Here is a 26,749-nt window from a genome sequence, read left to right as displayed (position 1 = left end):
ACGACTAAGGCATCAATTGCTCGTAAAACTGTCCACTAAAAGGCTTAGAGGCTATATACGCCCAAATTTATGACGGCATAATTGGATCATAGAAACAAAACGTGTATAAAAGGCAATATTCCATTTTTTTGGGGAAGGGGTGGGGGGGTTTAAAAATAACTCGAAATACACATGTTCTACCAGGGTGAGCTTTGGAATAAAGGAATGCCACCAGGAGCGAAGAGGAGGGAGGGCAGCAGGGACGGACCTTTCCCCTTTACCTTGCCAGGGTTGAGGGGAAAGAAAGGAGAGATCCCGCACTAAGAGATATCCGCTCCTTTGTACACTTCCTTATTGTTTGAGGGGAAACAGGTTGAGAGCTGGCTCATCTGCATGTGCTTGATGGGCGACTTAGGGAGGGAGGGAGGAAGGAGAGAAGGGAGGAAAGGAGGGAAGAGGGAAGAAGGAAGGAGGGAAGGAAGGAGAGAAGGGAGGAAGGGATGAAGGAGAGAAGGGAGGAGGGAAGAAAGGAAGGAAGGAGAGAAGGAGAGAAGGAAGGAAGGGATGAAGGAGAGAAGGAGAGAAGGAGAGAAGGAAGGAAGGGATGAAGGAAGGAAGGGATGAAGGAGAGAAGGGAGGAAAGAAGGAAGGAGAGAAGAAAGGAAGGGGAGGAAGGAAGGAAAGAAGAGAGGAAGGAAAGAAGGAAGGAAGGAGAGAAGGAAGGAGAGAAGGAAGGAGAGAAGGAAGGAAGGAATGGAGGAAAAAAGGAAGGGGGGAAGGAGAGAAGAAAGAAAGGGAGGAAAAAAGGAAGGGAAGGAGGAAGTAAGGAATGAAGGGAGCACTTGGAGGTGTTGGGGATGAAGGATTTCAAGCTCCTGCTCTCCCACTGTGTCAAACCCCGGCGCCCCAGCAAACTTCTGTGCTGTTCTTATGTTTGTACCCTTCGTTTTATCCCCTTAAAATATATAAATCATAATAAAAATATATTTGAAAGAAAAACCAGTTCGGTTTTGTTGTTGTTTGTTTGTTTTTTTCACGTGATGTTTTGCGTTTTCTAGAAACGGATGGCAAACGGTCCCGGACCAGCTATACCCGCTATCAAACTCTGGAACTGGAGAAAGAATTCCATTTTAATAGATATCTCACCCGGCGGAGGCGCATTGAGATCGCTAACAACCTGTGCTTGAACGAGAGACAGATCAAAATCTGGTTTCAAAACCGGAGGATGAAGTGGAAGAAAGATTCCAAGTTGAAAAGCAAAGAGGCTCTTTAGGGCTTTGGCTGGAGGTGGGGGTCCCGCTCTGTAAGCTGCAATGGGGAACACTCTGATTTCGGGGTTGGGAGGGAGGGGGATGTTGTATGGCCGCAGGTCCGTACCCTCTCCGACCCGTCAGACAAAGGAGAGCTCTTATTAGCGATGCAAAAAGCCGCTCTTAGCTTCACGCAGAAATGTAGTGTTTCGCTCTTTAGGTTGTTAATAAGTGTCCGAACCTGTGCGCTCTGTTATAGGGGGAGGGGGGTGGGGGGAATCGCCTTGAGGTTGCTTGGAAAAAATGCTTAAAAAGAGACGGGGTGGGGGGTGGGGGATGGAAAAAAGCAACTCAAAAATACACACATACACACACACTGAAAAAAAAGAGGGTTTAAAAGAGGTCCGCGTTGCTGTTGGTGTCTGAAAATCGCTCTGAAAATGGCGAAACGGCTCTTAAAACTAGAGAAAGCGCTCTGAAAATCGCGATGTTTGTAGTTGGGGGGCCGGGAGGGGGTTGTGGGGTAATATATATAATATATATATATATATATAAAATGATAATAATAATAATAAACACGAGAGCTGTTGAAGAAAGGACAAAAAGCCCAACGCCGAGCTGCTGCCCCGGCCTCCTGCTCGCCCTTCTATGGGGACGAAGCGGCCGGGCTGTGCTATGGGGAGTACATGGGGGGGGGGGGGTGAGAGCCCCCATCTGCCCTCTAGGCTCAGGACCCCCCCCCCGCTCCTCCTGCAGTCGGGTGGGACTCATCCCAACGGCGCAGTCCCGCACTTGTCCCCAAATCCCGCAGAGCCCCCGCATTGGGCCGGGGTGGGGGGCTGTGTATGTGTGTGTATGTTGGGAGGGGGGGGGGCTGTGTCCCCGCTTGTTGGGTGGGCGGGCTCGAAGAGAACGGCTGTCACCTTCCCCCTCTCGTCTTCACGGCTCATTCGCATATCATCCACCAACAAAGACCCACGCGACACATCCGCGCCCACCCCTCGCATCCCGACCCCACTACACCCCACGAACATCCACACCCCCACGGGCAGCCCACGCTTGCCGGGCTCATCTCCACCTGGGTGGTCTTCATGGCGGAGGGGCAACCTCGGGCGGCGGGCGGGGGGCGCACCGCGCCAACCACTCGCACTCTGCGTACATTCCCACCTCTGGTATCATTATTCTCGCTACACGCGTCATGAATGTGAATTTGCTAAAACGCTGAGATATCTATTAAAAAAAAAAACAAAGAAAAAAAGAAGGAAAAAAGACCCCGCCTCCTCCTCCCCCCCTCCCCCCCCCTCTTCTGCGCTCCGGTCCGTACATCTTTTGTCTTAAATTCGCTCCCTTCTCTTTTTGTTGCCCCCTTTTAAATCCGCGTTGATTTACGCGGAGCGTTTCGAGGCTCGGAAGGAAATGTCCGTTTCGTTGGCTGGAATCGACGGTACAGAAACCCCATAAGTTGGATTGGGGGGGTTTGGGAGGGGGGGGGCGGTTAAAGGGGTCTCGGAGCGGCTCTCGGTTATTGCGGCCAAGTGTTGGTCTTGCTGTGTTTCGCTTTTCAGGATCGTCGTCGTATTAATTAATACTAATAGCAATTATCCGGGGAGCAGAGGGGAAGGGAGAGCTTTAGGGCAGAGTTTCCGTTCCCTCCCCCCCCCGCCTCATGAAATAGTCTGTATTGCTTCCTATTGCATGGTGGGGGGGGAAAGGAATGAGGGAAAATGCCCTTTTTTATACGTATTTTTGGGGTGATTTTCCCTCAGTCCGGGCCTTTCTCTGTGTGCTCCCTGCATCCTTCGTGGCCCAGCTCCGATTTGTTTTCCTCCCCCCAGACCCCAGGCCGGTGTCCTCGGCTGGCAGATGGCATTTTGATAAGGATATCGGTTTAACGAGACCCCTCTCTCGTCCTCCTTCCCTTTCACAGCCGGGGAGGGCGAATTTCACCCCCCCTTTCACCCCCAAAGCCTCACATTACCTGCAGGAGTGGCTCGGCTAAAAGGTGCCAGCCCTGGAGGTGATGTGAGGGGGGGGTTGAGATGCTGGTGAGGGACCCCCTGCTCTGCTGCACCCCCTTCCCTCACTTCATCCATGAGGATTCAGTGTTGGGTCCTGTGAGCTGAACCCCCTCAATGCTCTGTGCTGGGCCCAGGACTGATATGGGGCAGCTCTCTTCAGCCTCTCCCCACCTCTCTTTCCCCCGGAACACCTTGATTTTATTATTATTATCGGCTTTCTTACCCCCCCCCCCATCCTCCTCCCCAATCTCTATCTTGTTTCGATACCGTCTGTGGGTCTAATGGGGAACACATGGGCTGGAAAGCACTAGGGCTGACACTGAGCTCCATATGGGTCTTCTCCCCACTGCAGCCATATGGCACCGGCGAGGGGCTGATAAAATGTTTGGGTAGGGTCGTTCTAAACGCTCCCCCCTCCCCCATATCCCCACCTCGACGGCCTACGAACCCTATAGAGGTGCACGCATACGTCCATACGTCTGCCCATCTATTTGCATAGGGCTCTACCTATATCACACACACACAAACACACACTCAGAGGTCACTCCTCCTCCTCTGGGCTATTTACAGGAGAAACAAATGCTGGCAGAAGCCAATAAGCTCCATAAAACTTTATAGGATTTCCTTTACACATCGGAAACAATGGAACCATTTCCTGAACCTCCAAACAAAAGTTCTTTCCAAGCAGAAGCTCCGGACGCCTTTCCGGGTACAATTAGTGCCCAAGTGGGGAACCTCGAGCAATTAAAGCTGCCGTCTTTTATGGGGCTGAACGCATTTATGATTCCTGGACGTTGAACTGGGGTCCTTTGGAGACGTGTGACACACCAACACCCACCCAAACCCGGCGATATCTATTTTCCAACATCACAAAACCCCCCAATTTTTGGGTATTTTGGGGGAGGGAGAGGTATTGAATTTATTTCCCTCTATCCCAACTGTCGGCTCCCATCATTTTGGGGTGAAATACTGCGAATGAGAGCAATGATTTGAACCGGAGCCCTTTGGGGCTCCTGCTATGGGGCCCGGGGTGGCTGTAGGGCCGCTCGGAGCTGCTTCAATCAGTTCCTTTTCGCTTTTTATTTCTTCCCCATGCTGTGTAAATCTATTGCCGGGTTGTTGAGGCACAAAACCCTCTCGGCGTGTACTGGTAATTGCTCATTATTCCGTTCTATTTTCTCTTAAACAACGTATTTCCTTGGCTCTCCCCGGTATCATTGCGCCGTCTCGTGATTATTATTTGCATCCTGATTACATTTCACACTCTTTTCACCGAGCCCTTTTTTTTTCCCCCCCTCTCTCCCTCTTATTTCTTTTACCCCGTGAAGCTGTCAAGGCGTTTCGGCAAGGCGAGGGTTAAGCAGATGGGACACACGCGTGTTTTCTCTCATCATCATCACCACAAAAACACCCCAAATCCGAACCCTGACGCTGCCAACCCCATAATCTGCCCATCCTACCCCACGGAGAGTGATTCATTATCCTCTCATCCTGCCCTATGGAGATGGGGGGGGGGGCTCTATGGACAAGCTTTTGGGGGGCATTTCGCTGGAGGGGGGGAGTTTAGAGGGGGGTTTTGGGGGGGTGGGAGGTGTCTTAAAGAGCTTCTGCTTTGATTCCCCTTCTCGGCCCCCTTCCCAAAGACAAGAAGGTAATGGAAAAGCACTTACCTTTACCCGGCCATCCGTGTCACCCCCGTGGGAACTCAGAATGGCCCCAAAACCAAGCTCCATTTCTATATACGCATATATATATATATATACACACATACACATATATATATACATATATACACACACACCAATCCGGGATTTGTTAGAAAGAAAAACAAAACCAAAAGCCACAAACCACGCTCTATGAGTTTCACCGAGAACATGGCAACATTAGCAGAAAATACTCGGGGCTTTCGACGTGAAATTTACTAGTTTAAAACTTTTGAAGGTTATTTATGTGGATGGCCCGAAGCAAAAGCCCTGAGTGGCTCTCAGGGAGCACGTGATGTCATTAAACTAAGTTTTATGGTTTGGGGGAGCTGACAAACCCACAATATATTTACATCATATATAATCTTAACTGTCCACCACCGCAGCTGCTTAGAGCTGTTTAACGCCGGGACAGCGGGACGGCCGCTTAGTGCGGAGCTCGGCGCTGCGCAGCGCGGACCCCCGACGACCCCCGTAAGTTTCCTTCTGCTTTTCGTTCCCTTTCTTCCCTTCCATCCCCCCCCACCATCGTTCTCCTCCTTTAAGCCCTTTTCGCCTTTTCTTACTGCCGTTATTCCTTTTGCCCGTCGTTCGGTGACCCCTTTTTAATAGGGTTGGCAAAGGGGGTGTTGATGGAAGGGGGAAGGTTGGAATGAGGTTTGGGGTCTTATCTAAGCCCCGATCCCCTCCCAGCCTCCCTTATCTCTATAAGGCCGTGTAGGTCCCTATGTCCCCGTCCCCCCCCCCCAACCTCGGGGCTAAACATGAGGTGTGCGCATCCCTAAGTTCCCACCCCACCCCCGAGCTGAATATTCGGGGTATTTATTGACACCCGTGAGGTTGTTTTGGTTCGATTAATGACGATTATCGTTATTTTATCGTATCGGTAAAGTCCGGTTTTGCAAAGAAAGGACGGTAAATGGGGTGTGTGTGTGTGTGTGTGTAAATGTAGATAATAATACTACCACGAAAACAATCAACACTTCCCAAGTGCATGCGCAGAGGAGGAGGGTCGGGGTGAAGCACCCGTGGGGTGGGGGGGATCCTGGGGGGTGTCCCGGCTGAGCAGCAGCCCTGTGTATCCCCCCCCCCCCCCCCTCTTTGGAAGCGGCTGCCACCCAGTATAGAGCTGGGGGAATCCCTTGTGGGGGGAAGGGATGCATGGGGAAGGCCTGGGATCCCCCCCCCCCCAACCAGGGGGTCCTCTCTGGGACTAAACTTCCAGAGGAACCTTAGAATGAAGGGGGGGAGATGTGGCTTTACACCCCCTCTACCCCTACCCTGAGAAGATCCGGTCCTATATGGCACAATAGGGGCACCCTACTGTTATTTTCAGTGGGAACTTTGGGTGCTGGGGGGGACAATGCTCGGCTTTGTGTGCCCCCCCCCCTCGTCCTACACCCCCTCTGCTAAGCCCCATCTTCCTGCTGTCCACCCAGGCCCAAAGCCTGACACTGAGAGGGGCAGCTGCTCTTATATTTTTTGGGGGGTGGGGGCATGTTTAGTGTGTGCTGGGGGGGGGCTTCACGTTCGGGGGGGGCTGCATGTTCCCATTAGGATGTGTGAGCTGTCTGGGAATGCAAACAGACCCATGAGGCCTTATTGTGTGTGGGGGGGGGTTGATATGCCTGCAGCAGGACCCCCCCCCCATAAGGCATGCAGTGGCACTGGTGGGGACCCTTATGTGACACCAGGACAAGGAGCCCAGCACCAAAGGGGGGTCCAATGGGGGGGGCTTTAAGGCTCTTTAAAGGGGGTGAAGGGGAAGCAGGGAAGTGTTTTCACGTGCACACCCACCCACCCAGGCCCAGTTACACGCATGCGTGCACACGTGTGCAAACACCACCACCTGCACACGTGCACGGAGCCTTGCACGCCCACAAACATCCCCATGTGTGTGTGTGCAACGTCCCTCACTATAAAAGTGTTCCATTCCTCCCCCAGGAAAAGCCCTTTACCTGCGTTTATGGAGCTGTGGGTTCTATGGGGCTCTATAGGGTACTGAGGGTCTCCATGGGGCTCTTTAGGGCTCTGTAGGGTTTTATGGATCTCTATGAGGCTCTGTGGGGCTCTATAGGGTTTTATGGGTCTCTATGAAGCTCTATAGGGCCTTGTAGGTCTCTTTTGGGCTCTACCGGAGCTCTATGGGGCTCTTTAGGGCTTTATGGGGCTCTATAGGGTTTTATGGAGCTCTACGGAGCTCTGTGGGACTCTATAGGGCTCTCCTATAGGGCTCCATCCCTGGGGGCAGATGATATTACCCTGAGGATATGCCCCGAAATGCTACAACCATAAAAAATAATTAAAATAGGAACACTTGTATTTCTTCCTCCCCCCCACTTTCCCCTTCCCCCAATGCTCTGAGCAATGTAATGTCCCCAGGGGGGTGGGACAAGGACACTGCCCTCCCCCCCCCCCTCCAACCTGGGGGTCGCTGGGCTCTCAGTGCCCATTTCTCACCCCATAAGAAAGGTGTGGGTCCTTCCCCCCCCCATTCCAAACCGAGATACTGGGGGTGTTATGGGGCTGGGAAGGGGACGAGGCTGAAAAGTGAAGCTATGCCCAACTTCTCTTCCTGGCTGTTCATAGACAGAAGGGATGCTATTAATAATAATATATTAATGTATATATTAAGAACAATTCATCCCATTAAAGGCAGCCCCGTGTGTGGCTCAGGAGCTCTGAACTGGGGGGTTCCCCCCTCCCCAAACCACGAAAACCCCATAAAAACCAGAGTTAACAGCACCTGGGAGCATCCCAGGGGGACCTGGGTGGGGGGGGACCTTTTAGGGACCTTATAGGGGCAATGAAGGGGGTGAGGGGTAAATGGGGGGGTCCGGAGGAGCGAAGTTTGGGCGTCCGATGTGAAAGTTGGTCTCTGCTTTTCTCCTTTCGCGTCTCTTCCGTCCTATATTGGGGTTGGGGAGGGGGAGGCGAGGTTCGTGCGGGTTCGTTGCGATTCGTTGGGTTCGGGTGTGAACGCAGAACAAGAGAACCGCCTCCGGGTCCAATCGGCCTCCAAACATATCCATGGGGGGGGGGGGGGGTCGAAGGGGGTTTCTCCCACCGCCAACGAAGTCTCTTTCTGAGTGATGGAAGGGAAAAATAAGCCCAAAATAACGGCTGGAGAGGAAGGGCTGAGGGTGTGCACCAATGGGGTGTTATGTTTGGGGGGGGGGGGGGCAGTATGAAGACGTCTGTCCCCCGAAGGGGGGAGAAGAGGGGCTGACCCCCACCCCCCCATCAGTGCGGAGCGGCCGAGGGTTGAACGGTTCTGATTTACGATCTGCTCCTTTCGGTTCTATAAAACGAAGGTTTGATCCGGGATTTCCAGGCCGGGAGTTGAATTGCGAGTTCGTTTCTCTTCTCTTTTTATTTGGGGTTGGGGGGGTTGCATCAATTTTCTCTCTTCCTTGGCCAAAACGGCGACTGGGACCCCCCCGTGCCTCCCTCCCCTTCACATTAGAAGGCAAACAGACACACAACACGATCTCCTTTCGCCCACTATCCTCTCTTTTCTCCCTCTTCCATCCCCAAATCCTTTCTTCCATCCAAGCAAGGAAAAAAAAAGAAGGGTCGGTGGGATGGGGAGCGGGGTGCAAAACCGGTTGAACAAATCGAGTCATTTTTAAGTGCAATCCCTTCTATAATACGCTCAGTGTGTGATATGGGGCAGGTTGATGTCGGGAATCCGTTTGTGTGTCACAACCCCATTACGGTGGGCCGCCCCAACGTGGCGGCTCACCGAGGCTTAAGTAAACAGCCCCGGAGATACGGAAATGTTTCCTCGGCTCTCGGACGGGGGGTTTCTTTCTTTGATTTCTCTTCTTCGCAGCGGTAAAATTAATGCAGAGGGGAAAACAAAGGCGGCCTCCGCGTGACCTCGGGCTTCATTGGAAGTGCGACTATCGGAGTGACTTCCTACAAGCCGAGTATCGCTGTTGGCCGCTGCGGGCGTGGATTAACTTCAGCTGCACCACGAACGGATAAAGGGAGGGATTCAGCCATGACAGAAATTTACACGAGTTTTATTTCCAATTTTGCTTTTCTTCTCTCCTCTGATCCTCGGCGAAATGCTTGAATTTCTTTCTGGTTTTGTGGTTCCCCCCCCACCCCCCCCCCCCCCTTTCTGTTTTCCTTTTCTTTCTTACTCCGGTTTTATTTCCTTTTTCTCCTTTCCTTCCTCCTTTCGCTTTCCTTTCGCTTTCCTTTCCTTTTCCTTTCCTTTCCTTTCCTTTCCTTTTTTGTTTTCCTTTCCTTCCTGTTCCTTTCCTTTTCCTTTCTTTCCTTTCCTTCTCCTTTCCTTCCTTTCCTTTCCTTTCCTTTCCTTTTCCTTTCCTTTCTCCTGTTCCTGTCCTCTTCTTATCCTTTTCCTTTTCCCTCTCTTCTCACTTTCCTTCTTTCCCCTCGCTTAACATTCAATCTCTTTCCTTTCCCCCCTCCCTCTTCTTTTCTCTCCTCTCCCTCTCCCCATCTTTCCCCCATTCCCCTTTTCTCTCTTCTTCTTCCTCACATTCTTCCTCTATTGTTTCTCTCCTCTCTCCATCTCACCCTCCTTCCTCTCCCTTCCCTCCCCCCCATTTCCCTCACCCAATCCTCCCCCCTAAATTCCCCCTTTCCCACCCCAATCTATGGGTTCCCCCCTCATCCCTTCTGCTTCTTTTCTGTCCCACCCCAAAGCACTTTACCCCATTCCCCCACCCCTCCTTTTCCTCCTCATTATCCCATTCCTCTCATCATTTTAAGGCCTCGCCCCATGACCTTCGTGGGGGACACAGCTTAAGGGTGTGTGTGGGGGGGGGGCACACGTCCTGCTTTGGGATGCGAGGAGGAAAACTCCCTCTAACCCTCAATTAGGCTGATGGGTCTCTGTAATTAACAAGGACGTAGCTCGCTTTCCCCCCCCCCTCCTCCCCCATACCCCTTTTCTGTGGCAGCCATCACCCATAAGAACCTCAGCCCCCCCCACTCCCCCATCAAAAGAAATGGATCCTAAGCAAATCCCCAATAAGGCATTTTGGGGACAATTTACCTAAAGCCATTTTTTTGGGGGGGGAAACGTGCAAAAAAATCGCTATTTTGTCCTCCAAGTAACCCCGTTTGCCCCGTTTTGTGGGTGCAGTTGTGGTTCTGAGCCCCCCCTCCTCCCCATTTTCCCTTTCTGTTTTCCTCTCTTGAATGATGGGGGTCCCATCCATCTGCTTTATAGGTGAGGGATGTGCTGAGATTGCAGGGCTCTGGTTTTGGGGACCCTTAAACCCCCCCCCCCACCTTTCGTACCCTCTTTGGGGCCGTTGAAAGGCGACAGAACAGAACCCAAATCCCCTTTTTTCTTTTGGCTCTTCTCCTTTACCTGGAGGGAGAAGGGAACGGGGAAATATTTACCTGCAGACTCGAGCTGACACTTTACATCTGTGCCCGCTCCTCTCCGCTCTCTTGCCTCTGTCGGAATTCATTTCCCCCCCGTCTCGCTGCGGGGAAATGGAGAGCTCTGCAAGGAGCCGCGGATCGCAGGGTCACGCGTGAGGGGAGAAGCGGGGGGTGAACGAACCGATCCGTCACGGGGGGGGGGGGCTTCTCTCATCCCCAACCCTTCGCTCACCCCGATCTCTTCGGAGCTGGGGTTGAAAGCTGTATTACAAAGGGGGGGCAGTGCCCCTTTCTGTCCCATTTGTGTGTGTTGGGGGCTGCGTCCCCTCCTGTTTCCATCCTAGCACCGTAAAAACAAGCCCGGCTCACCTTTCCCATTAAACGGGGGGTACTTGTAGGGGGGGGGGAAAGGGGTTTTTACCCCCTACAACGGCCCAGCAGAGCGAAGCGGAGGTGGAAGATGGGAGGGGGGGGCTCGATTTTTTTGTTGGTCTTTTTTTTTCCTACACAGGATGCGATTTCTTATCAGGTCGGGATTGATGCTGGCGGCCTGGTTCTGTACATCATCCCCGCGGCTCCTCTTGTTCCAACGAGGCTCCTCTTTTTTTTCTTGCCGGCGGGGTTGTGAATGATGGCTCCTGCCGCTCCCCACGCCGCCAGAATCCTAATAGCCCCCGGGTTTGAAGCGGGGGGGGGGAACAGTGATAGGGACCTCATTCACCCCCAGCATCTTTTAGGGTGACCCCTCCAAACAGGGGGCCAAGCCCCTTTTTGACACCCCCCCTAATAAGACGGTGCTGGAGGCTCGGAAAGGCACGAAACGTTTTATTAAAAGGTTTTGATGGATTCGCCGTGGGGATTAACTAAGATAATAGTTTATTGCGCTGCGAAAAGATTAAACTGAAACGCACTCTGGTGAACGAAAAAATAATAATAATAATAATATCTATCTGTCTATAAATAAGAGTCGGAAGGAGCGGGGGGAGCCGTCGGCAGCTTTGGATCTGTGGGTTCTGCTTAATGGGGGGGGGTTCGGGCCCTTCTCCTTCTGATTGCGGTTCTTATAAAGGTTTAAGAGTCCGGGATGTGGGTTGGGTGGACGATGGGGGTCCCCGTCTCTCTCCCCCCTCCCCACCCCCTTCGCCCCATCCCGGGGTCTGGGGGCTATAAGTGTGTCGTCCCCCCCCCCCCCCCTTTCCGCACGTGTGAGCGGAGCTGAGCGCATCTGTGCCCCTCTGTGCAACCCGGCAGCGTGTTGTCGTGTCGGATTTAAGAGCGTGTTTACACAGCTCGGAGACTTCGAAACACGGCCCCGAAAAGGCGATAAAACGCTCCCTTAAATCATCCTACCCTTGATCCCCGCCGCTTCCCCCCATTCCCTGCAGGCCGGAGGGGGGGGGAATCCTGGGGATCTTGCCCCTTCCAATGTGCCCTGCCTCGGGCCCCCCTCCCGTCCGCACCCCTTCCATCCAAACCCCCATATCCTTTCCCCGTCCCCCGTCCTGCAAACCCACCCGCATAGGTTGTTCCCCCGTAATTAGAAGGGGGACCCAGGAAAGGGGATGGGGGGGGGAGGGGGGGGATCCTTTAGGGAGAGAATCGCCTCGCGGGGCCCCTCCGGAACAAACCAAAAGGGAAAAATTGGTTTTTTATTTACTAGCTCTTTTTCCTTTTTCTCTTTTGTATTCTTTTCCTTTTTTATGTTTTATTTTTTTTTCTTCGTATTTCTCCGTTTTTCTTTCTTTTCTTTATTTTCCTTTTATTCCTTTATTTCCCTTTAATATTTTTTTTCCCTTTTTTTCATTTTTTTTTTTTTTTTTTTTTTTTCCCTTTTTCTTCTTCATTATTCTTTCAAATCATTTTTTTCTTTCTCTTCTCCTTCCTTCATCTTTCTCTTTTCCCTCTTCTCTTCTCATTCTCTTTCCTCGCTTCCCTCATTTCTCTCTCTTTCCTCGTCTCTTCTCTTTTCTCTTTCCCTTTCTCTTCCCTTTCTCTTCCCTTTCTCTTCCCTTTCTCTTCCCTTTCTCTTCCCTTTCTCTTCCCTTTCTCTCTTCTTCTTTCTCTTCTCTTCTCTTTCTCTTACTCTTCTCTTTCTTTCTCTTCTCTTCTTCTTCTCTTTTTCTCTCTCTCTTCTCTCCTCCCTTCTCTTCTCTTCCCTCCTTCTTCTTTCCTCCCTTCCTCTTCTCTTCTCTTCCTCCTCTTCTCTTCTCTTCTCCTCTTCTCCTTCCTTCTCCTCTCCTCTCCCTCCTCTTCTCCTCTCCCTCTCTCTCCCTCTCACTTCTCCCTCTCCCTCTCCTCTCCTCCTCCTCTCCTCTCCTCTCCTCTCCTCTCCTCTCCTCCTCTCCTCTTCACTCTCCCTCCTCTCCCTCTTTCCTCTCCTCTCCTCTCCTCTTCTCCTCCCTTCTTCCCCTCTCCCTCCTCCCTCCTCCTCCCTCTCCTCTCCTCTCCCTCTCCCTCCTCTTCCTCCTCCTCATCCCTCTCCTCTCCCTCTCCTCTCCTCTCCTCTCCTCTTCCCCTCTCTCCCTCTCCTCTCCTTCTCCCTCTCCTTCCCTCCTCTCCTCCCTCCTCCTCTCCTCTCCTCTCCTCTCCTCTCTCCCCTTTTCTTCTTAATTCCCTTTTAAATTCCCTTTTATCTATCTATCTATCTATCTATCTATCTATCTATCTATCTATCTATCTACCTACCTATCCACCTATCTACATCCCTACCAATCCATTTATTTCTATGCCTTTTCCCTATAAATAAGGCCCTCAGGTGCTGTCCCGAGGGTCACCCACCACCCTATGGGACACTGAATCACCCACGGGTGTCCCGATGACCCCACCGCAGCTCGGGGCTTTTTCTGTCATATCATTTCAGTTTATTTCCCTTCCTTTAGCTATTTTTCCCCATTCTCTTCCCCCCCCCCCCATTTTGCCCCCCTAACCCCTCACCGGGGCCGGCTGAACTTTCAGCGCTGGGTTAAGGGCTGATTCCCATCTCCTGTCCATTACCCAAAGAAACTTTTACCCCCCCGAATCCCAGATCGTTCCGGGCGTTATCGGAGCTCTGAAGTGCGTTGTAAACACGGAATGGGGGCTGGGGGGGATGGGTGGGGGGGGGGGGGGGGGGGGGGGGGGGAAGGAAGAGGGATGCATAGGACCCCCCCTGCTTTAATTCAACCCCCAATGTCGCTACAAAACGAAGCGTAGGGCCTTGGTGAGAGCGAATATGGAACAAAAAGAAGCCCAACGCAGAGCTCGGGTTCGATAACACGAAGGAAAGGGATTGATACGGAAGGGTGAGAGGATGGAGATGGGGGGTTTGGTGCTGAGATCCCACTGTGGGGGGGTAGGAAAGAGGGGGGGAGGGGGGTTCGGTTCGCTGCGACACAAAGGAGAACCGCAGCCCCGTTGGAAGAACAGGGAGATCGGAAGGGGTTGGGATGAGAGATGAGCAGCTGCTGTGGTTTGTTTGGAACGGATCGTGATGAGGAATAAGGGAAAGATGGAATTAAGGGGAGATACTGGGGGAAAAAGGAAGAAATTGGGGGGGAAATGGGGAAATAATGAAGAAATTGGGGGGAAATGGGGAAAAAAAGAAGGAATTGGGGGAAGAAATGAAGCTAAAATGGAGAGAATGGGGGAAAAAAAGGAGGAAATTGGGGAAGGAGAAATTGGGGGAAAAAAGAAATCGGGAATAAAAGAAAAATGGGGATAGATAGGAATAAAATGGGAAAAAATGGGGGAAAATGGGGAAAAAAAAGGAGAAAAAATAGGGGAAAATGGGGAAAGGGGAGAAAAAATAGGGGAAAAAAGGGGGAAAAACTGGGAAAAATTGAGAAAAACAAGGGATAAATAGGAAAAAGAAGGGAAAAAAGGAAAAAAAAGGGGAAAAATGAGAAAAAAAGGGAAAAAAGGGAAAAATGGGGAAAAGGGAGAAAAAGGAGAAAATGGGGGGAAAAAGAGAAAAAAATGGGAAAAATAAGGGAAAGATGGGGGAAAAAAAGGAGAAAAAGAATGGGAAAATGGGGTAAAAAGAGAAAAAATGGAAAAAATAAGGGGAAAACGGGGGAAAAAAAGGTGTTTTCTACCCAAAAAGTTCCACTTCCGCAGTGCTGAGGGCCGAACCCCCCCCCCCATAAAACAGAGGAGATTCATAGACCCCCCCTCAATGTGCTCACAGCGATCCCCACTCATAGTGGATTTAGGGCTGGATTTTATGTTAACCTTTTATTCCTCCCCCCACCTTTTTAGGGTTGGGGGGTGTAAAGAGAGAATAAAAAGGGGGTAGAATAAAATCAAACCCCCCCCCCAAGACCGAAAGCAACCCCAACAGCCACCAATTTTCAGCCGGCATCAAAATGAAACATCAAATTAGTTTGCCTCTGGGCTTCATTTTTCCCCTTCTACATTATAAGTAGTTATTGAACTCGCTAGAAGATCTAAAGGCCATTTGTGAGGAGAGAAATTTCAATGGAGTTCCCCCATCAATAACTCCTTGGCAGTGACCTATTGGATCAAGTCAAACAGTTGAGGTGAAATTCAGGTCACGCTGTCTAACCGATATGAAAATGCGCCCCACTTCTTTAAAAAGCCACTTTCAGCCAGATTTGTAGGGAAAATTGAATCCCTTTAAGGGGAGGGGGTGGGTTAGAAAGGGGGGTGGGCTGGGAGGGAGGGGGGGGGGCTGGAAGGGAGAGGGGGGGTTGGAAAGGGAGGGGGGGGATGGAGGAGAAGCTTTGCATCTTATCCCCCCCCCATTTTCGATCCATGAAGGGGGGGTGGTGGTTGATATTGGAAAAGCGAAGGGCAAATATTTACCTTATTGGAGAGGAAAAGAACGCGTTGGGATGGGTAAGAAGTGGGGGGGGGGGGGGGGAGGATTGAGGTGTGTGTGTGTGTGTGAGGGGGGGGCTTTGCTTATTAAAATCGTTTTAGGCGATTCGTTGCTTTGGATGACAGCAGATCCGACGGGTTGGGAGAGGGGGGGGGGTTAAAATCAATTAAACATTAGCATCTCGCTTTGCATCAATGCGAAGGGGAGGGGGAGAGAAAAGTGCCCCCCCCCCCCCCCTTCCCACCTCGCTTCTCACTCATCAGTTGCTATTTATGCGAAGGGGGGGGGGGGATTAATGCAGAGTTAATTAAGCCGCTTGCGTATGCGGAGCCCGAAAATTAATAGTAATAACAACAATAAGAAGAAGAATAGAGGAGTGGAAAGAGATTGGGGGTTCCCCCCACCCACTAAACCCCCCCTAAACCCCCCCAAACCACCCCTAGCCCCCTCCCCAACCCCCCCCTTTCTCATTGTAGGGGTCTGAGCGCTCCGTCAGCGCCTCTTAAGGCACCAAAGTCCCATCCGCACCTCGAGGCGTGGGGGGGGTGGTTGGTTGTATGGGGTTGGGGGGGGGTCGTCGGTGCCCCCTTGGAGCGCAAAGCGGCGGCATCGCGCAGGTTACCGTGCGGTCACAGCGCAGCACAAAGCGCGGCGGGGACAAAGCGGGTTGATTTTTCTTCTTGGAGGGACACAGAGGGGCTTTTGTGCTTCAAAACGGCCCCGAGACGGTGGAGGAGAAAGCGGGGAGGTGAAGGGAAACACGGAGAGGCCGGGAAAGGCGGATTATTATTAATATTATCAATTATTATTATTATTATTAAATTCATTTTGAATTCTTAACTTTTTTTCCCTTCTTCCCGTATAAATTTTATTCATTTTCTTTTTATTTTTTCCCCTTTCCTTCATTATTTCCCCCTTTTTTCCCTCTATTTTTTCCCTTTTATTTCATTCTTTCCTCCTTATCACTTTTTCCTCCCTTCTCTTTTCCCATCCATCCCTTTTTCCTTCCTCTTTTCCCATCCTTTCCTTTTTCCTTTTTCCTTCTTCCCTTTCCCCATTTCCCCCCACTTTTCCTTTATTTTCCCCCATTCTTTCCCTTTTTCCTTCCTTCATATTTTCCCTCTTCTCCCACCTTTCCCCCCCCCATTCCTTTCATTTCCCCCCTTTATTTCCCTTATTTTAAAACCCATTTTTTCCTATTTTCCAACATTTTTTCCCCTTTTTAATTCACTTCCAAAACTTCCTCAAATCCCCTTAAAAACTCCTTTATTATTCTTAAATCCTTTTTTTTCTCCCCTATTTTTCCAACCCCTTTTTATTTCCTTATATCCTCATTTTATTCCCTCATTCTCCTCCCTCCATATTTTATCATTTCCCCCCCATTTTAAACATACATTTATTTTAACTTTTCATTTTCCCATCATTTAATTTATTTACTTATTTAATTAAAAGGATTATTTTCCCTTTTCCTCTTTAATTACTGCCCCCTCCCCGTCTTACCCTCCTCACTTTTCCTCCTTGCGATCCCTTTTTTCCTATTTTATCCTTTTTCTTTCTTTTTTAAACCACCCAATTTTAATTCTTTGCCCCTAAATCCCGAAAACCTCTTTAATTATTCCTTTTAATCCATTTACATCGCCGTTTCGATCACCTTTTCCCATCACTATTCACGTATACATAACACAGATACACTCGCGGCCGAAGCGCTGCGCTCTCGGTTTGTGACCCCCACGAAGTGCCCTGGAGGGGGGGGGGGGTGACAGGAGGGATGGAACAGAGCGGTGGGAGGCGGCGGTGCGGACAAAAGGAGCATTTTGGTGTACAACGGATCCTCACGCAGCCCCCCCAGGACTCATTTCACAGAGTTGGGGGGGGGGAAATACCAAGGGAAGGGGGGTGGAAGTGTTAAATAAACTCAGATTCTTCCAATGTTTCAACAAGAGGCCAAAAGACGATAGGAAAGGAGGGGGGGGGGGGGAAGAGAAAGAGGATTTTTGGTACACATCAACACCAAATTTTAACCCCCCCCTCTGTACATACAGCACTCCAAAACCCATAGAGGTTGGGTGGGTGGGAAGCGATGGGGATGTCGGGGGGGGGGTATTGCCCCTCTCGGCGTCCAGAGCCGCTCAATTTGGGGTTGGGGTGTATTTATGTGTATGGGGGGAGGGGGGGGGGTGACCTTCAATCCGCTCATTCTGCAGCTCGTTGAGTTGATTTTCCCCTTCTAAGCACCCCCCCCAACACGACCCCCCCCCTCATCGTTATCCCAACAACCTGTGGCTGTTTCTTCACTCTCATTGTAAACCACATATTCGGGGGAGGGGTGATGGAAGGTGAAGGGGGGGGGGGGCGATGGGGAGAAGGGGGGGTAGGGTAGAAATTACTTTATTAACTCTCCATCTTTATTCAATATCCCCTCAGCCTTGGGATAAAGTTGTTGAGTCCGTCTGAACCATAAATGTCAGAGGACCCGAGCCGGGCTGAAGTGAAGGAGGGAGGGAGGAATGAAGGATGGCCGGAGAGAAGGAATTTATTGGAGATATTTAAATCGATGGGGTTGTTTTTAGGGTTGGGGGGGGGGGTGGTCGTGGGGGGGGGGTTGTGGTTCCATTTCTATTCGTGGCTTCGTCCAATATAGCAGCTCTCACTTCCCAACTCCCCCCCCCCCCATTCAATCCCATTTCGTGTTCTGGAAGCTTTACCTGCTGTTTATGCCCCGAGTGGATTTACAACTTGAGGAAGGAACAGGCAGGCTGAGCAATTAACAAATCAATTAATAACACCCCCCCACCCCACCCCACCCCCAAATTCCCTTTCACCTTCTATAAACCCCACCATCAAAGCATCTCTATATCGAACTACAGACCCACACACTGGGGTAATGGGGGGCTCGGGAGCATCCTATACCTATAGGAACAGCAGAGCAGGTCCAGCAGAGGCCTCTGCTTCGTTCCTCAATGCAACCCCCACCCTGGGCCGTCTTGGGTGCCCCCCCGCCGCCCCAAAGCCCTCCCGTCCCCTATATGTACCCTGTAGAACCGAATTTGTGTGATATTCATATAGTCACAAATTCGTTTCTAGGGGAATATATGGGCGATGCCAGAGCCTTGGGAAGTTGCTCGTTTTTTTTCCTTTGATTCCCTTTAATTGCAGCGCCTCTAATTAAATCCTCAAATCCTGCTGATGTCATTTTAAAAGGTACTTATTCACGTGCAAAGCGGCGTGGTATTTTTTTTTTTTTTGCCTGGTTAAAAAATAAAACCCCAAATAAAATGGAACCCAATAAAAGGTGAAGCGATGATTGGGGCTGAGGGTGGGTAGGGGGGGGTAGGGGGGTGATGGGGGGAGGGGGAGGGGTGATAATAATCGGAATAAAATCCCATTATGACTTTTCATCTCCAGCAGAAGCAGCAGCCACCGCAAACACAACTCTCAGCCAAGAGCACAAAGAGCCCCGACCATTTCGCGGTGACTGATTTATGGCGTTTTACAACCCCATAAAAAGCTGTAACAACCAGCCAAAAGCCTTCGACACCGCTGGCACATTTAGTCTAATAAATAAAACATAAACAGTTAACTTTATGTGTCACTTTTATTGTTATCAAGTAAAATATGGCAATGCCCTGCGAGCGATGATTTTCAGCTATAATTGTTATCAAGCGCGAGGAGGGAATACCCCACCTCCTTCCTCTGCCCCTCTCTTTAGTGAGAACCATAGATAAACAGCTCTAATTGGGGGAGCTCCGACCCTCCCCAAATGTTCACATCCTCTCGTTGCTCCCTAACCTGCCCGGGGTTGACGCCTGGGAGCCATTTTTAAAGCATCTCTTATGGTTTTATCTCCCCCCCCCCCACTATCTCCCAACCAAACCCCCTCCCTCATCTTCCGACTCCTTCACCCTCGATTTAAAAGAGACCCCAAAGAGCTTCTCCCCTATGGAGGGCGAGCAGGTGAGCTCCCATCACGAGGGCAAAGCGGCTCCGGGCTGCTCACACGCGTGTGTTGCACACGAGTGGGTGTGGGGCTGTTCCCCCCCCATACACACGCATAGAGCCCCGTGTGTTCTCTATGGGCAAAGCAGTGCCCCCCGCATTGCCCCCCCCCCACGACACCCCACTCTGCTCCTAATCTGGGGAGCACGATGGGGTCTCCTGTTTTGTAATGGGGGTCCAGATAGGGGTTGGGGGTTGGGGGGAGTTGGGGGCTTCTCGTGTCCCTGAGGGTCTCTGGATCACAACGGAGACCCCAAACCCGGTGAGGTCCACACTCCCGCTCCTCCATCCCAGATCATTCGTGTACACAGCCCCCCCCCCCAAAAAAAAAGAGGAATAGGTGCTGGTGGGGGTTAAGCCGTTATACAGCTGAATGGAGGTGGATGGGATGTGGGGGTGGGGATAAACCCCCCCACCCTCAATGTCCCCATCGTGCCCTGTCCTCTCCTCGGAATGGAGGTGATGGACAGAGAGAGGGGGATGGGGGTGAAGGGGGTGGGGGCTGCATGACACACAAGTCGGGGGGCTGCGAGGTGGGATGGGGAGGCAGCTCCCTCACCCCAATGGGGGTCCCGTTGTTCATCCCTCCCCTCTATGGGGGAACACTCCGCTGCCCCCACCCCCCACCTCAATGGGGTCCTCCATTGTTCCCACACCCCACCCCCTCCCAACGGGGACCCCCAACGGGGCCACCCCGCATCTCCCCCCCTCAATAGGTCGCCCCTTCTCCCCGAGTGTCCCCTTATCCAACCTCCCCCCCCCCCCCCCTTCCCCCCCAATTCTCCCTCCCCCCAATTTAGGTGCATTTTGCAAAAGCTTTTGGTTCCTTATCCGGGGACTGGGCTGCCGGGTGTGATTGGCCGGGGGAGTCACATGGTGAAAGTAACTTTACGGGGTCGCCAGCTAGTAGGAGGGCTTTATGGAGCAGAAAAACGACAAAGCGAGAAAAATTATTTTCCACTCCAGAAATTAATGACCATGAGTTCGTATATGGTGGACTCTAACTACATCGATCCGAAATTTCCTCCATGCGAGGAATATTCGCAAAATAATTACATCCCAGATCACAGTCCGGAATATTATAACCGGACAAGGGAGTCAAGCTATCAACATCACCACCCGGAGCTGTACCCACTACCACGACCCTCCTCCTACCCCGACCGCCAGTTCAGCTGCGGTAGTATCCAACAAGCTCCGGGCAACCCGGCCGCGCACCAAAGGGGACACGGGCAAACTACAGGAGGCCAACAACACCTCTCAGAGAAAGCACAGCAGCTCTGCGAGCAGGCTGCTCTATCCACCACCACCACAACTACTCCTTCCCCAGCCCCTCCAGCCTGCAACCAGCCAAACCCCGAGCATCCTAACAGCACAGCATCCAAACAACCCATAGTGTATCCCTGGATGAAAAAAATCCACGTCAGTACTGGTATGCAACTTTTATTTTCCTCTTTCTGTCTTCCTCTCTCTCTCTCAGCTCTCGTATTTTCACACCGTGATCTCTCCCTCCCTCTCTCCCCCCCCTCTCTCCATCCTCTCCCCCCCCCCCTTCCTTCCTTCTCTCTCTCTCTTTTTTTATATCCTTCCCTTCCATGAGAGGCTTTGGGTTAGCACAATTGAACTGGATTTACGACTCCGAATGGGTAATTACACCCACCATAAATTTTATAGCCGAGCTACTGTGGGCAGCCTCAGCCATGTGGTTCGTTCTGTTATGTATGTGTGAAACTCCGAAAGCTTTGTAAGGGGTGCATAAATAATTCAGTCTTTTGAGCCAGGGAAACCCCTTCCTATTAGAATAGAAACTCTCGAGCTGCCCAAAGTTCTTTATTACCTTTTTTAGCCCATTACTTTCTTCTCCCGGCTCCTCCGCTCTCCTCTCTTCGCAATTCCCCCTTTCCATTCACGCTAATTTCTTCTTTATTTCCTTGCTTGTTTCTATTTACCACCCCCCCCCTTCTCTCCTCCTCCCCCCTCTATTTTCCCCTTTTTTTACCCCCCCCTTTCCCCTCCTTTCCAGTGAATCCCAATTACAATGGAGGAGAACCCAAGCGTTCCCGGACAGCCTACACGAGGCAGCAGGTTTTAGAGCTGGAAAAGGAGTTTCACTATAACAGGTACCTGACCCGAAGGAGACGCATCGAAATCGCCCATTCCCTTTGCCTTTCGGAACGGCAGATCAAAATCTGGTTTCAAAACCGAAGGATGAAATGGAAAAAAGACCATCGGCTTCCAAATACGAAGGTGAGAGCGGGTAGCGCTGCCCCCGGAGCCCCCGCAGCCCCCGCTCCATCCGAAGAGCTGCCCCCACCGCGGGACCCGGAGGATATCACCAGGTTATAGACCCCCCCCCCCCTTTAACCCCCACCCCCCTTCTCCCCTCTTTCAGCCCATGGGCTGTAGCTGCATGTCGGGTAGCATGAAACCAGGTGTCGGTACCTGCGGGTTTCTTTTTTTAAGGCCTTTTTCAGGGTTTTATTTATTTTTTCAAGCCGGGGAAGGTTGGGAGGTGGGGGGGGTGAAAGGGAAGGAAGAGGTTCCATTGAGATGAATTGAATTGAAGGATTTTGGGGGGGGGTAATAGCGACGGTAAAAGGAATTAAAATAGGGCCGATGTCGGTGCGTTTTCCCCTCTGCGTTACGGGCTCACAATGAGAGGCGAAATCCTTTTGTAGGAAAGCGAAGGTTGGGAATTAGGGGGGGGGGGGAAGAGGAAAAATAAGGTTAAAAAATAACAAATAATCGCTGTAAAAATCGAGGTAAAACGAAAGGAAACCCGTAACACAGAGAGGAAAACAGAGGGGGAAGGAGGGAGAGAAATAGCTGAGAAATCGGGGTAAAAAAAGGGATAATAAAAGAGAGGATGAGAGAGAGCGGCATTACAAATCAAAGCAGATGAAGGGCAGAAAGTCCGTCTTTTTTTATGTTATTGTTGTTATTTTTTTGGGGGTTGTTTTTCTCTATTTTTGAGGGTTTATCTTTATTTTTTTTGGGGGGGGAGGGAATAAGGGGGGATGGGGGGGATGGGGGGGGTGATTTTTCGTCGTGGTTATTTGTGCTCTCGGGCCGATTTGACGCCGTCGTTGTAAAGTTGCAATAAAGAGTTTCAGTGTCTCTTGTGATCAAAGTCCCCGTGTTCAATAAACCGCTCAGTGTCAATTTGTGCTCCTCGTCCGCCTGGTGAGTTTTTGGACCCCCCCTCCCCTCTTCTATCCCCTCTTCCAATCCCCCCCCCCACCAACCCCTTTCTCAAGCCCCCTCCCCAAAAGACCGGGGAGAACGATTCGTTATATCCCATACGCACAAACGGGCTGTTAAGGGAACTTAAAGCACTCGGAGCCTTCACTCCGTCCTCATCCCATGACATCACGAAACCTCACCCCCCTCCCAACCCCATAAATATTAGGGGGGGATTAATAAATTAATAAGCTGCTTAATTATCGGGGTGGATTTGGGGTTCGGTTTGTTGGTACCCCTTTATTTTGTTCCTATCCCATTTGGCACTGCCCGCTTTCCTCTCTTTTCCTTGCCTGGAACTTTCCTCCACTGTGTCGTCCTCATTATTATTATTACTATTACTATTATTATTATTATTATTATTATTATTATTACTATTATTATTGCTGTTCTTCTTGTTGTTGGCACGAAGATGGTTGTTTTCTTGCTCTGTCGTGCGCCCAAAGGTCCCGTGGAGTTGGGAGAGGCAACGAAAAGGCCATTAAATAATAATAATAATAATAATAATAATAATAATAATAATAATAGCAATAATAATAATAATAAGGGCTATAAGAGGGGCTCAGCGCTGTAATTCATTGCTGTTGGCCCTGGGAGGGTGAGAGCAGAGTGGAAGCATGGGGAGGAATGGGGACCAGCTCCCCTGGCATTGCATTGAGGGGGCACGGGGGGGGTCTGGGGATGGGACCCCTCTTATGGGGGGATGTGGGGATGGACCCCCCCCCTATTTTCAGCCCTTGGCTATGGGAAGTTGGCTCCATCCCTGCTGCCATCCCAGGGCTGGGATCAAGGCCTGGGCCGAGGGCTGGCGATGGGGATGGGGGGGTGTGCAGCACCTTCCCCTGTCCTCATCTCCTCTCATTCCATTTCCTTTTGGTTTATTTATTTTCTCTTCCCCCCCCCCCCATAACCTCCCCCCATCCCTCCTTTCTCTCTCCCCCATCGATTGGAGCTGCCATTAAACAAATCACGGCCTCAGACCCCTTTGTGATAGCGGATCTGCGAGGGCAGAAAGCGAAGGCTGTAATTCATCCCGCACAGTTTGTACGTAAACCTCAGCAGCTGTTTTTCTTCCTTCCTATTTCTTTCCCCCCCCCTTTTCCTCTTTCTATAATAATAATAGTAATTATTATTATTGCTATTTTGGGTTTTATTTCCCCACGTCCCATTTTAAATGACATAAAACAGGTTAAAAAACCCATAGGCGCAGCGTGGATCCATCCGTCCTGCTGCACCAATCCTTGCCCAACGTGGAACTGCATAGAGAAGGGTGGGATTTGGGTTGTTCCAAAGGGATAAACCCCATTAAACCCCCCAAACCATCATCTAAACCTATAGAACAATTAGGCAGGAGAAGCATAAGGCTGTCAGCAAAGAGCACCCCAGGCTTGGCCCATCCAGTGGGTTATTTGTAATGCTTTTCTCTATAGGCCAGAAATCAAAGCGAGGAGGGGAAGGGGAAATAAAGGCCACCAAAAGAGGTGAAATCACCCGAAATTTGGGTCAAAAAGCCCCACGTTTCTGTGCCCCATCATTGAGGATGAGGAGGAGGAGGTGGGGAGGAAGCAGCGCGGCCCCAACGTGGGCTTCTCCCTCATTGATTTTGTAGGGTTTATATTCCATTTTAAGGGGTTTTGGGGATGGTTTGGGGGTTTCTAAGGGTGTGGTGGCACTGGGTGTCGGGGGGGGGGTCGGTGGGTCCTAAGTGGCAGCACTGCCCCTTTGCTGCTCGTTGTGTGGCATTCACAGCTGGGGAAGGAGGGGAGAGGAAAAGAGTAGTGATAATAATAATGATGATGATGATAATGATAATAATAAAGAGGATGGAGGAAGAGAAGGGCTAAAATAGGGTGGGGGAAGAAGAAGGGCGAAAAAAAAAAAGGCTATAATATAATATATAATAATAATCCTTCCCAATAAGGATGGGGGGGGGAGTAAAAGAAAGGGAATGGGCTCGGACTGCCCCGAGCCGCCGTCCTTTACTTGACGCCTCGGTCACACACAGAGGATCCTGAAAGCAACTTGATTGAAGTTAGGGGGTAAACGGGAAAGGAGGGTTCATGGAGAGGCCAAGCCCCGGGTGCCCGCGGCCCCACGGAGGCATCGCGTTGACCCCGAGCCCTTCTGACCCTCTGCCTTCTCCCAACGTGTTCCTCTGTGTCTGCGCTGCGGAGCGGCTTTGTGGGGTTTGGCCCCAGCGAGGGTGAAGGGGGGGATAAAGAGGGGGGGGGGTGTTGTGCTATTGTTTCCTATACGAGAATGGGTCGGGGAGGTAAAAAAAGGTGGTGGGGGGGGGGGTGGAGGGTGAGGTGGAGGCCAAAGTTCTGTCCCTCTTTTCTCCAGAGATGCTCTGTGCCTTCAGGCTGCCCCCGGGAGCTCCCAGCCACGTAAGTAAGGAATAAACAGCAGGAAAGATCATAAATAATAATAATAATAAGGCTCGGAACGCAGGAAAAAATAACGTCGCTGAGTGTTGAAGCCCTTCTGCCTCAACCTCTCCCCCAATTAAAATGATAATAATTAATAATAAATCGCCCCGTAACCAAGTTTTGGGGCTGCGAACGAAGGAGGGTGAATGAGGGGAGAGAGCGGAGAGTGGGGGGGACTGAAGGACACGGTTGCCTGCGGCACCTCGGTGCGGGCTGTTCCCGTGTCCCCCCCCCAATCCCATCACCCCCCTTAAAACCCCAACCCCCCCCCACCCCCAGTGCCGCATTGTTCCGTGCTCGCCTCGTTCGCTCCGCTCTGATTATCGGGCTGTAAAACCCCCACCGGGACGTGGGATGGGATGGGGGGGGGAAGGGGGAAAGGGGGTGGGGGGTCCTGTTAAGAGCTGAGGACTTTTTTTCCTCTTTTTTCTCTTTTTTCCCTCTTTTTTTTTCATGCCCTTCGGGTCCGGTTCGGTTTGAAGTCGCCCTATAAGTTGCAGCAGTTCCTTTCGTGGGTGGGGGGGGATATAGGGGGGGAGTTGTTTGACGAAGGGCTCCATAGGCAATAAAAAAGGGTTGGGGGGGGAAGCGAGGAAGTCTTTGTATACAGAAACAGCGAGGAGCTCTCAGCCCTCTCAACCCGAGAGCTGCGAAAATGAGTTTCCTGCATCGCCCCCGAGATAAGGGTTTGGGGTTGGGGGGGGGAGAAATGGGGATGCGGAGATACTACGGGGGGCTTTTAGGGCTGATATCACCCTCAGCTCCTGCGTGACTTCACCCTCTGCTTCAGCACTGTTGTTTTGCGGGGTTACATCCTTCCCCCCCATAACCCTCCTTTTAATCCCTTTACTTTCTTACGGCCCCGAGGCTGCGCTGCGGGATTGGGGCTGATGGTGCTGCCGCATTCTGACCCCCCCATTGCTTCAGGAATGGGGGTCCTCCCCCCCCCCACCCCCCCCAAAATGCCGCAGGGTTGGGGCTGCCTTCATTGCATTCCCTCTTTCGGAGCTGGGAACGTTTCCTCTCAGGCGTTAATTGGAATTAAGAGCCAAACACTCTGCCGGGGTTAACCGAGTGAGTTACGCGTTCGCCCCGGCCCTGACAAGCACCTCCACCGTTCAACCCTTATTTATCGTCCTCTCGTATATCATTACCCCGTGATAGAGTTTTATGCACTTCCTCAGCCGTCGCTCTGATAGATTCGGACGGGAGAAGAAACACTTTGGGGTTGGTTTCTTTACATTTTGTAGGGTATGGGGGGGTCGCATTTCCCCTCTCACCACCCCCGATGCGGAGCAGCATCCAGCATCTCTTCCTCCTTTCCAGCTCAGCGGATTTGGCTCTTTTTAAGGCAAAAAAAAACAGGGACTGGGGATGGAAGAAAAGAGGGTGAAATTCCGCTTGGCAAATGATTCACTTTCACTCCTTCATTAACATTTGCATCAGCGCAATTACCCCATCCGCGTAATGGATGCGGGGCTGGAGCGGCCGCAGCGCTGAGCGCACCCAACAAGGTCGATTTGGTTTTATTCCCTTCTCCAATCTCTGCTCTTTCCTCTATTCCTGGCCCTAAAAACGCAGCCGAGATTTGTATCTTATTGTATTTTCATTTCATATCCCCCTTTTTCTTTTCCAATAGTTGGGGATTCAGCTCCGGGATCCCCTCCGTTATCAGTTCCTATTTCTCCCTCCGGATCCATCCGTGAGGTTTTCCAATGCATCCTCCCCAAACTTCATCTGTTTTCGAGTGCTTTTCCACCTATTTCCTATACATTTCCTATGCCCCCCCCCCACCCCCAGCTACAACTCCGGGTTACACGGAGGGCTGCCATCCTTTGGGGTGCCCACCCCCCCACTTGTTATTTTAGTGGAGCAAAAAAGGTATAAAACAGCAAAAACCAGCCCAAAACAGCCCCTTTCCCCCAATATAACAGCGAATTGAACACCG

General features: G+C 51.3%; 1 protein-coding gene and 1 long non-coding RNA gene across 2 annotated transcripts; both read left to right on the top strand.

Moving 5' to 3' along the window:
* Positions 1-4,852: 4,852 nt before the first annotated feature.
* Positions 4,853-18,724, top strand: LOC107306976. The gene is made up of 2 exons (XR_001552312.2): positions 4,853-5,424; positions 18,545-18,724. It is a non-coding gene; the product is annotated as an uncharacterized LOC107306976 (long non-coding RNA).
* Positions 18,725-19,915: 1,191 nt separating this feature from the next.
* Positions 19,916-21,495, top strand: HOXC4 (homeobox C4). The gene is made up of 2 exons (XM_015850339.2): positions 19,916-20,564; positions 21,156-21,495. The coding sequence occupies exons 1-2, from the start codon at positions 20,009-20,011 to the stop codon at positions 21,476-21,478; spliced, it is 879 nt and encodes a 292-aa protein (XP_015705825.1). The 5' UTR covers positions 19,916-20,008; the 3' UTR covers positions 21,479-21,495.
* Positions 21,496-26,749: the final 5,254 nt, after the last annotated feature.

Source organism: Coturnix japonica, unplaced genomic scaffold, assembly GCF_001577835.2.
Source record: "Coturnix japonica isolate 7356 unplaced genomic scaffold, Coturnix japonica 2.1 chrUnrandom339, whole genome shotgun sequence".
NCBI lineage: Eukaryota > Metazoa > Chordata > Aves > Galliformes > Phasianidae > Coturnix > Coturnix japonica.
This window is presented reverse-complemented; position numbering and strand designations above follow the sequence as displayed.

Bases quoted from the DNA above. Each gene is read 5' to 3' on its own strand.
- HOXC4 (XM_015850339.2), top strand. From the start codon at position 20,009: ATGGTGAAAGTAACTTTACGGGGTCGCCAGCTAGTAGGAGGGCTTTAT. The intron at 20,565-21,155 runs GTATGCAACTTT...CCTCCTTTCCAG, and splicing joins AAAAATCCACGTCAGTACTG to TGAATCCCAATTACAATGGA.